This window comes from Callithrix jacchus, chromosome 10, assembly GCF_049354715.1.
Source record: "Callithrix jacchus isolate 240 chromosome 10, calJac240_pri, whole genome shotgun sequence".
Lineage (NCBI taxonomy): Eukaryota > Metazoa > Chordata > Mammalia > Primates > Cebidae > Callithrix > Callithrix jacchus.
In genome coordinates this window covers 110,826,817-110,837,121 of record NC_133511.1, presented here as the reverse complement: position 1 = coordinate 110,837,121, position 10,305 = coordinate 110,826,817, and the positions used below count along the sequence as shown (strand labels likewise).

Below are 10,305 nucleotides of genomic sequence, written 5' to 3'. Positions count from 1 at the left end.
AGGGTGGATGTACAACACTCAGCACAGCCTATGGCCCCCAACAAGCACCCAGTACATGGCAAGGACGACTAACAGGAAACTTGAAGTCCGGTCACCTAACTCCCAGGAAGGAGCCTGGTAACCTGAGAGGACATCTCGTAGAAACGCTGCCTGCTGGTGGGTAGGCTTGGTGAGAGCTGGGACGAGCCCTCCTTCCTGACAGATCCCTGGTTCCCCTCCACCCCAGGGCCCTGTTCACAAACCCTCTCCAGCTCTGCTGCCTCTTCCCTCAGGCCACACACACACAGGATCTTAGGGATTCTTTATTGAATCATAGACAACTCAGGGCATCAGGCCCCAGCAGCTGCATTAGAATCCACCTGGGACTGTGAAGGGACTGGAGGGGAAGTGGGGAGAAGACCCACTCTCCCCGGCTTTTCACTACAGGGCCTAAAAACATCAGAAATCACCCCAAGAGAAAGGACGTACGAAATGCCCACCAGAAGGGCAGGGGAGTGAAAGCCACCCTGAGGGCAGGAGGGTGTGGCGAAGGGTGCTGTGGTCCCGACATTTGTGTGTCCCCACCACCACCAACCAGCAAATTCACATGTTGGAATCCCCACCCACAAGGTGACGGTATTAGGAGGTGGAGCCTTTGGAGCTGATTGCGTCACAGGGGTGGAGCCCTCATGAATGGGATTAGTGTCCTTATAAAAGAGGCAGGAGGGAGCTTGCTTATTTTTGCTTCTGCCATGTGAGGATACAGCGAGAAGGCACCATCTATGGATCAGGAAACAGCCCTCAGCTGACTCCCAATCTGCCGGCCCCTTGATGTTGGATGTCCCAGCCCCCAGAACCATGAGCAATACATTTCTGTTGTTCAGAAGCCCACCCGGCTTATGGCATTTTGTTATGGGAGCCCACTGGACTACGAGTGGGGCCAGGCAGGCTCTGTCGTCTTACCTTCACGAGGCAAGCGGCTCAGAACCAGGCTATAACACCTCCCCTGCAGAAATGTGGGGGCACCAGGCACACCTAGGATGGAAGGCTCTTAATCTGGACCTTTGCTTCATCAGCCCCACCTGGGGAAGAAGGCTTTGAGGGAGGCAGAACTGGGAGAAGAGAGAAGCGGCCCCCTGGCTCTGCTTTCAGAAAGCTGTTACCTGAGCCAGCTGCTGGGAAACCGGAGGGGCAGGTGTCACTCAGGGCCACAGGAGCCACGCCGGTAAATGTGGTGTCAGGGACTGGGGGAGGCTATTAAATGACCCTGCTTAACCTCTAAGAGAAGCGTGGTTCCCTCGTGCTCAAAAGCTGGACATACAGGGTGCAGATGGGCACTTTCTCATGATCCACCCTGTTCCAGCCCCTGGGGATCAACTGGTCTCAGAGGGAACTAGCTCATTTCCTCCCTCCATCCAGCCCACACTTTTCTCCGAAGGAAGGCTGGTTTGTGGGCCCAGAGCGAGGCTGCCTGCCCACTGCAGACAGAAGGTTTCCCAACCCTGTCCAGGTGGCTGTGGTGGGGCCACACCCCCCCTCCCTTGAGTACACTGCCCTTGCTGTCCCTTCAAGGTCATTGCCCCTCCCCATCTTCAGCATGATGTGGGGGAGACAGGCCCTGGAGGTGGTGTGAATGGGTTCATCTCTCACTAGGGTGCTCCCTTGGGAAGGACAAAAGGTCAGAAATAGGAGAGGGAAGAGATGGGTTTGGCAACTCTCTGATATTACTTGTAAACACTGGTTCCTTCTCAACCACCGTATTCTGATTGGGTCTGTAAGTAGCACCTAGTCCACACCACAGCATCCCTCTGAGGCCTGGGAGACCGCCTTCATGGCTGTGCCGGCCCCGCCTGTGTATGGGTCTGGGGCTGGGCCATCCAGGGTGCCTGCGGAGCTCACACCCCCATGGCACTCTTCTCGCCCTCTTTGGGGCTGGGCTCCTCTGGAGTCTTCTTCATCTCCCGGCCCCTGACCCAGGTGTAGGCGGAGGAGCCGCCCAGCACCATCATGTTGCTCGTCCACCAGAGGAAGCTCTTGGTCTCCTCGTAGTAGAGCACGGCCAGCACCGTCTGGGCACAGGCCTTGGCCGTGCCTGACACGTTGTGGGTCAGGGGACTGGTGAACTTGATCTGCAGTCCTGTCACATAGCCGATGGCGAAGCCAAACAGGCCACCCAGCGTCATCATCCCCCAGAAGTGGGCACTGCCCAGCTGGGCAAAGTCACGCAGGGCCTGAAGCTCCCCGAGCAGCAGGAGCAGGGGCAGGAAGAGGATGCAGGCATTGGCGTTGTTGTAGAAGGTCAGGCGCCAGATGCTGCCGTCCACCGCCGGGAGAACCTTCTTGGTGTAGATGGCATTTAGTGAGACGCAGAGGCTGGCCAGCACGCCGAAGACAGTGCCCAGCCACGACAGGGTGCCCTCTGCCCCCTCCTGGTCTACACCAAGCCAGAAGCCCCCTGCAGTGGGGAGAGGAGTGGGGGAAGGGTGGGGAAGAGGGATGAGGATGAGGAGGAAGAAGGATGGAGGATCTGACACCAAAGGTCACAGACTGACTCCTGCTGCCCTCCCCACACCTCCCCACGCCTCCCTCCAATAAACTCTGTGATGCAGGCAAAGCATTCTACAAGGACTCTGGGAGCGGCCCAGGACAAGAAAACCTCCTCCAGGATACCTTCTAGCAAAGGAGAAGGACATTAAAACAAATCACTTCCCAGTTACGTCTTTAATTACAATTATAAGAATCATAATGAGTTCCATAAAGTACTACAGGGTGCTATGAGAACCTGTAAGTGGGTGACTGTGCTGACCTGGGGCATCTGAAAGTAACATTTGAACTGAGTTCCGAAGGATGAGTGCCACTTAGTGATTTAAGGTGACCCTGAGTAAATGGTTTTCAGTGTCTAAGCTTGTATAGAATGCGAGCCTGTGATGTCATCATGGGGAGCGTTAAGTTAGAATCACTTGTGTCATTTGGGGCAGTGATTCCAGGACTCTCTTGTGTCACCACCTGCTCAAAGAGCTTCTATGGCTCCCACTTCTGCCATTGGGTCTACACTCCTTGGCATGCACCCTTGCCAGCCCTTCCTCTGTCCTGTGGTCGCCCCAGCCTCCCTGCTTGTCTCCCTGCTTCTTACCCTGGGCCTCAGTGTCCTTGCTCATGTCCTGTGCCAGAAACACCCTCCTCCTTTCTGGGAGATTCTACTCATCTGTCAAGGTCAAAGCTGGCCTCTCTAGGGGAATCCTTTCCTGATAGCTCCAGAACCTGGCCTCACTTTCCTTCAAAGCCCCTTGCCTGCTCTGGGCTGCTAGGCGCCTGCCTATGGTGACAGTCTGGTCTTTTCAGCCAGATCCCATGCTCCCAGAAGGCAGGGGCTGAATGATGCCTGTTATACTTCCTGCCACAGTATCCAGCAACATGGGGTAGGGGGGAAAGCTTTGGGGTTAGAGGGATTTGGCCTCCAATTATGTTCTGCAATTTAGAAGCTGAGTGGCCGGGGAGAAGTTACCTAACGTCTCTGAGCTCCAGTTTTCTTCATCTGTAAAGATCTGGGTCACCTCCCTGTCCTCCACTCCAGCCAATCTACTCTCCCACTTGCCACTGGAATGATTGTCCTAAAGTCCAGATCTGCCCAGGCCGTGCCTTGGCATGAAGCCTCGCTGTGGCTCTCCACTGCCTTCGGGAGAAATTCGACTCACTCACCGCGGCTCTCAGGGCCTGCACCATGTGGAGTTTGCCTGACTGGGCAGTCTCTTGTCTGGTGAGTCTCGCTGTAGCCCAGCCATGGAGAAGTGCATGTGCTCTTCCTTCTGTCTGGAATATTCTGCCCTCACGTCTTCCTCTAAACCCAGTTTCTAAACTTCCTCCAGAAGGCCTGCTTAGACTGCCCTGTCCCTGGGTCCCTTCCCTCCCTCAGAGTTCCCACAGTACCTTTGATGCCCCATTGCAGCCCTTACCAAACTAGTGTATCTGTCACCACCACGCGCTCCAGGAGTGTAGGAGCCGAAGTTACCTTTTCCAATCTTATATCCCCAAAGCCTGGCACAGTGCCTGGCAAGTGTTTAGCTACTAATTACTAGTAGTGGAATGAATGAATGAATGAATGAATGAAAGTTGTTACAGAGGTGGCCGTATTAAAGGGGGCAGGATACCTCCTACATCATAGGCACTCAACATGCAGCACTCTACTCTTTTTTCTTTGCTTTTTGAGACAGAGTCTTTCTCTGTCACCCAGGCTGGAGTACACTGGTGCGATCTTGGTTCACTATATAGCATCCACCTTCCGGGTTCAAGTGATTCTCGTGCCTCAGCCTCCCGAGTAGCTGGGATTATAGGTGCGCACCACCATGCCCGGCTAATTTTTGTATTTTTAGTAGAGTCAGGGCTTCCCCATGTTGGCCAGGCTGGTTTCAAACTCCTGACTTCAGGTGATACACCTGCCTCAGCCTCCCCAAGTCCTGGGATTATAGGTGTGAGCCACCATGCCCAGCCCAACCACTGAGCCCGGCCCTCCTTTCTTGGCAGAACCTTTGCACAAGGGGTACCCACAGACCTGCTGGGGGCTGGGGGGCAAGGGGGCAGAGGGCCATACCACCCACTTACCTGCTTGGCTAGAGCACCCCCAGCCCTCCTGCTGGTTACCTTCTGAGTCTAGAAGCAACTGCAACCTCAATGTTCTAGATCCCAGAGTGACTCTCAGCCAGAGGGAACTTTTTTTTTTTTGAGATCGAGTATCACTCTTATCACCCGGCTGGAGTGCAGTGGCACAATCTTTGCTCAATGCAACCTCTGTCTCCTGGGTTCAAGCAATTCTCCTGCCTCAGCCTCCTGAGTATCGAGGATTACAGGCACATGCCACCACGCCCAGCTAATTTTTTGTATTTTTGTAGAGATGGGGTTTCACCATGTTGGCTAGGCTGGTCTCGGACTCCTGACCTCAGGTGATCCATCTGCCTCATCCTCCTAGAGTGTTGGGATTACAGGTGTGAGCCACAGCGCCCGGCCCAGAAGAAGCTTTGAAAGGTACTACGTGATGTGGGGAGGCTGCTTTCAGGAGAAATTCGACTCACTCACCACGGCTCTAGGGGAGGGGAGGCCTAGAATACTTGCCTGAGACTCATCTTCCCCCAGATAGGGGGCCAGGTCCTGGGCCAGCAGAGAGCACCCACCTCCCTGGCCCCTGTCCCAGTCAGGCAGGCCAGTGAACACACCGTTCTCAGAAGCTACCTCACCATAAGCTACTTGGATTACTTTTGGGATTTGGGCCCAGTTACTCTAGTGACTTTACCTTCCTGCAGGCAAATTCTCCTACTGGGAGAGTCAGCAGGAATGTAGTAGAGAGCCCTGGGATATCTGAGGAAGACAGGGTGGAGGGGAGGTGCACCTGCTCCCCAGAGGTGGAAGTGGAAGCAGGCTTCGAGAGTTCTGGCAGGGAAGGGTCTTGGCTGCTCTTTCCACTCTAACCATGACCTTCCCCCATCTCTCCTCTTGGACCTAGACCCAGCAGCCCTAGATCCAGCAGTTGCTCAACAAGAAGAAACATTTTCTAGGACAGGTGGCCTGGGATGGGTCCCTTCCCCCACCAACTGGTGCATCTAGCCTGGGACTCTGAGCCACCAGCAAAGAATATAATATATGGGCCAAATAAGAAACTTTATGGCACTAGGAAAAACCTGTACAGGTTCAAATGAAAAGTCCATTCCTAGATGACACAGCCCTGGGAAGACTAAGACGGAATGGGATGCTGGAGGCTCTCTAACCCGCTATGGGGCCCAGTAAAATACGCAGTGATGGATATGTTCTATACCCTGTGCTGTCCAATACGGTAGCCCTCAGCCACATGTGGCTGCTGAGCCCTTGAAATGTGGCTAGAGAATCAGGTTGTAACATCTGCAAATGAGGAAATGAATGTTTCACATTTTGCTGAATTTTAATTAATTTAAATAAGTGGCCAGTGGCTACTGTATTGAATACCGAAGTTCTAACCTCCAAGAAGAGCAGAGTGGGTAGAAGCACAGACCTAGGAGTCTGGCCAATCTGGGTTTGCATCCCAGCCTAGCTACTTGCTAGCTGTGTGGCCCTGGGCAAGTAACATAACCTCTCTGAGTTTCTGTTTCCCTGTGTGTATGAAGATGCCACAGCCCAGGAGACCTTTGGGAGAACAAAGGAGATGCTATATGTGAAATAATTAGCACAATTTCCCGATCAATAATAATTATTTTTAAGGGTCAAGTCTGGGAAGACAGCGGAGGCCTTTCAAAGCATATGGCTTGCTACTGTCTCAGGTGCTATCCTGAGCTGGCAGAGAGTGATGGTATGTGTATTAAAAGATGTATTGCCTTCTACTAAGAGCCCTGGATGGGAAATCAGAACACTTGAGCTCTTGAGAAACGATAGAGTACAGTGGTTGGGCATGTGAAGCCAGATTGCTTGTGTTTAGATCTCAGCTCTGCCACTTACTAGCTGTATGATCTCAGACAAGTTACCTAACCTCTCTGTGCCTTGGTTTTTCCCTCTGCAAAACGTGAATTATACTCCCATCTTGTTACAAGAATTAGGTGAGTTAATATGGCTAAAATCTATGTGCATGGCACATTTTAATCACTCGACAAATGTCAGTTGCTTTTGCTGCTGTTGTTGCTGTTATTATTATTATTGTTCTTGCCCTGGCTGGGCTCCTAACTTACTGGGTGACCTTTAGTAAGTTACTGGCTCTCTCTGTGCCCCGAGGCTCTTTCTCCTATGACTGCTGCACCAGTGAAACTGGGACAGATGAAGTCCTAGGATGCCTAGAAGGGTTGTTTTTCAGGGTTTTAGTCCCCATGACCACCCTATACCCCGCGGCCCCAGCTGCCACTCACCGATGATGATGCCGCAGGTGAGCAGGGCATAGAAGGAGGTGGTCTGCTTGAGCAGCAGGTAGGAGAGCAGCACGTTGAAGACCGTGGTGAGCGAGCGGCCCACATTGTAGAAGGCCACACCGACGTACTTGAGGCAGAGGTTATTGAAGGTGATCATGCCGATGAAGACCACCGACAGGGGCAGGACGCTGCGGGCCACCCTGAGGTCCAGGCGCAGGCTGGGGAAGTCCACGGCACCAGGGCAGCAGGTGGCCAGTGCGCTGAGGCCCTTGCACAGCAGTGTGGTCACCAGGCACTGGTAGAAGGTGACGAAGATGGGGGTGTCCAGCCGCAGGGAGGGGCTGTCCAGCAAGTACTTATTAAGGAACACCATGGAGATGGAGGTGACCCAGTAGAGGGAGACCACCAGCGCGATCTGCAATGCACGCAGCAAAAAGGGCTTCTCCCCGCTGGCCTCGGCTTCTGCAGAGGGGTCTGAGGCCCCTGTCAGCGCCATGTGCAGGATCCTGGACCGCTTCAGAGGGGCCCTGTTCATGGTAGCAGAGGAGCTGGGTCACCCCGCGGTCAGAACTCTGATTCCCTGGAGTCCAGGGCAGAGAGCTCACTTGTGTTCTCTGCAAGCCGCAGCCCTCAACTGTCATATGGGGGCTGGCCTACAGGCCTCCCCAGCTTCCTCATGGATAGAGAGCTTCTGCTTTGGGGTGAGCCCAGCTGTGCCGCCCCGCAACCTGTTCCCACCCCGAGGGGGCTTCTGAGACAAGACACAGGGCAAGGGGGAGGGAGGCTAAGACGGTGGGGCCAGGACAGAGAAGACCTGTGAAGGGAGAGGAAGCTGGGGCCTAACAGGAAGGAGTCGCAGAGAGAAGGAAGGGGAGAGGAATGGCAGGACGGGGCAGGAGGAGGAACGCGGGGCGAAGGTGCAGGAAAAGGGCGCGGGGCCGAGGGTGAAGAGGTGCGGAGAGAGGGCGGCATGGGCTGCTGTGGAAGGGAGAGGCGGGCAGGGAGAGGAAGGCGTGCAGTGAGCAGCCGGAGGCCGGGCGCGGCTGGAGGGAGAGCTGGGGAGGGGTTAGAGGGGCTGGGGGCTGGGGGCTGCACGACCCGGGACGGGGCTAGGCTGGCGCCCACGTCGCACCGCCTTCTCCGGCTCAGCCCGGGAGCCTCCGGACAGCCGAGGCCACCTCCCCAAGAGGCGTGCCCAGGACTCACTTCCTGACACGCCCCCGGTCTCGCCTTAAAGGTCCCGCAAGCTCCGCGCCGCCCTTAAAGCTACAGCTCCGGTGAGGCGGCGCTCGCCAGTTGCCATCCCTGTCGTTGCTCTCCTCCGCCTGCTGTTGGCGGGGGGCACCTCAGCATTCACCGAAGGTTTTTCTGGGTGCTAGAGCCTCGTCCCGCTTCCTGGAAGAGGTCCATCACCCTCTCCCGCCCACCCTCAGCTCGGTCTGCCCCTGAGCCTCCGTCCCCCGACTTGGCTCGGCTCGGCCCGGCTCGGCCCGGCTCGGCTCACGGGCCCATGTCCCGGAACCCGGGCCCAGGACTCAGGCCGCGCTCCGAGAGCTTGGACCCCGCTGCCTCCGGAGACGCGCGTTGCAGCCCCGCGTCCCTCTGCCAACCCGAGCTCACTCTTCTTCCACAGCAATGTTGTGGTCCCTCCTTTCCCCCATTTTCACCGCCCCCAGGCCCCCTCCCGAGTCCGAGACCCCCGCAGCGCTCCCAGAGGCCGGAGGCCACGTCGCCGCTCTCGGACTTCAGTCTGTCTTCCCTGTGCCCGTATCGAGACCCTCTGGGCGGCCCGAATCCAGGCTTCCAAAGGCTCAAGGCAGCATCTCTTACCCTTTCCAGAAAATACTGTTCCCTCGTCCGGTCCAGCCGTCAGCTCCCGCGCCCCGGCCTGCGTCCCCGGGCCGCGAAGGCGACCTGGCGCTCACCTCCTCCGGTGCACTGGGCGCCCGCCCCGCCACCCCGCGCCGCACCTGCAGCGCCGCACCCTGGGCCGCACCCGCGGGGTAGACTTCCTGCTTTCCGCCCCGGGCCCGGGCGCAGTGCCAGCCTCGCCGGCCTGCTCACGGCATAGGACCCGGTGGTGCGGCGGAGAGGCGGCGATCCCCTCTCCCTCCTGGTCGTGGGAGGAGGCCCCCTCCTCTTTCCAAGGCTACTCCTGTCCCTGGTACCCCCGCCCGTCAGGGACCCCCGCTTCAGTTAGCGCAGCTGGCAGGTCCCGGGACCTGGCTGTATTCCTGGCCCGCCGCGCTCCTGGTTTGCATTTCCAGAAGTGCGTGCGGGGACCGCCCGGATTCTTGCAGCGGGCAGGGAGGGGAGTGTCCTTCGCCCCTTCCACGGCGGGGGCCTGGGAAGTCTAGCCCCGGGTCCGCCACTCACTAGGCAGCCCGGGGGACCTGGAGGACCGACTTCTCTGGTTCGCGCTCCAGCACCTGCGTTGAGCAGGCCACTTCCTCCGGTGGCCTGAGTTCTTTTCATGGTCAAACTAAGGGGCTGCTTGACCTGTGGGTCCCAGCCTTCTTGCCCAGAACTCTAGGTGGTATGGTCGAAACATCATTTTTGTAATATTGCAAGCACCATTTAATTAGTGCCATTTAATTAATGCGTAAGATGATGTCATGTCTGGGGTTTGCTTTAAAGTACCATATTTTTAATTTTTAATTTTTATGTATTTATTCTTTTTGAGACGGAGTCTCACTCTGTCGTCCAGGCTGGAGTGCAGTGATGCAACAATCTCAGCTCACTGCAACCTCCGCCTCCCAGGTTCAAGCGATTCTCCTGCCTCAGCCTCCCGAATAGCTGGAATTACAGGCATCTATCATCATACCTGGTTAATTTTTGTATTTTTAGTAGAGACGGGGTTTCGCTGTGTTGGCCAGGGTGTTCTCCAACTGCTGACCTCAGGTGATCCACCAACCTCGGCTTCCTAAAATGTTGGGATTACGCCCGACCTCAGAAAGATTTTTTTAAAAAGGTCGATAGATTAAACAAGATAAGCCATGTTGATAGTTGAAGCTGGGCATAGACACACGAGGATCCGTTATAAGAATTTCCTTACTTTTTTTAGTCCTTGATGGTTTTAAAAAAAATTAAAAGAAGTTTCTTTATTTTTATGTACATTTGCAAATTTTCAGAATAAAAAGGTAGAACCTATATAGGACATTTACTCTCTGATTCAAACTGCACCAACCTTCAGTAGAGCTGAGTGCATCCCTGGGTAGGCTGTGGGGAAATTAAGGACAGTAAAGTAAACAGCAGTCCCAGAGCGAGCCTGCCCCACACCCTACCCTGCTCCATTCCTCCTCAAGGGTTGAGACTCCACTTCTTGGTTATGGGGCTGTTCTCTACCTGGAGGATACCATCTGGTTACCTTGTCACTTTTGGAACCAAAATATCCCTGTGGGGAAGGAAAGTCTTAAAAGGGATTGAGCTGAACCCCACCTGGAGAGTCTACCTCTGGGATTTTCCTTTG

General features: G+C 55.5%; 1 protein-coding gene across 3 annotated transcripts; it reads right to left on the bottom strand.

Annotated features, from left to right (window-relative positions):
* Nucleotides 1-289: 289 nt before the first annotated feature.
* SLC35C1 (solute carrier family 35 member C1) lies at nt 290-8,776 on the bottom strand. 3 transcript variants are annotated; one of them, XM_002755207.6, is made up of 3 exons: nt 8,667-8,776; nt 6,837-7,363; nt 290-2,434 (listed from the first exon to the last, which is right to left on the bottom strand). In XM_002755207.6, the coding sequence occupies exons 2-3, from the start codon at nt 7,330-7,332 to the stop codon at nt 1,875-1,877; spliced, it is 1,056 nt and encodes a 351-aa protein (XP_002755253.2). In that variant the 5' UTR covers nt 7,333-7,363; nt 8,667-8,776; the 3' UTR covers nt 290-1,874. The 3 variants fall into 3 exon arrangements, with proteins under 3 accessions (XP_002755253.2, XP_035118337.1, XP_002755254.3); XM_035262446.3 differs by lacking the exon at nt 8,667-8,776 and adding an exon at nt 8,043-8,522; XM_002755208.7 differs by lacking the exon at nt 8,667-8,776 and having other exon boundaries at nt 6,837-8,020.
* Nucleotides 8,777-10,305: the final 1,529 nt, after the last annotated feature.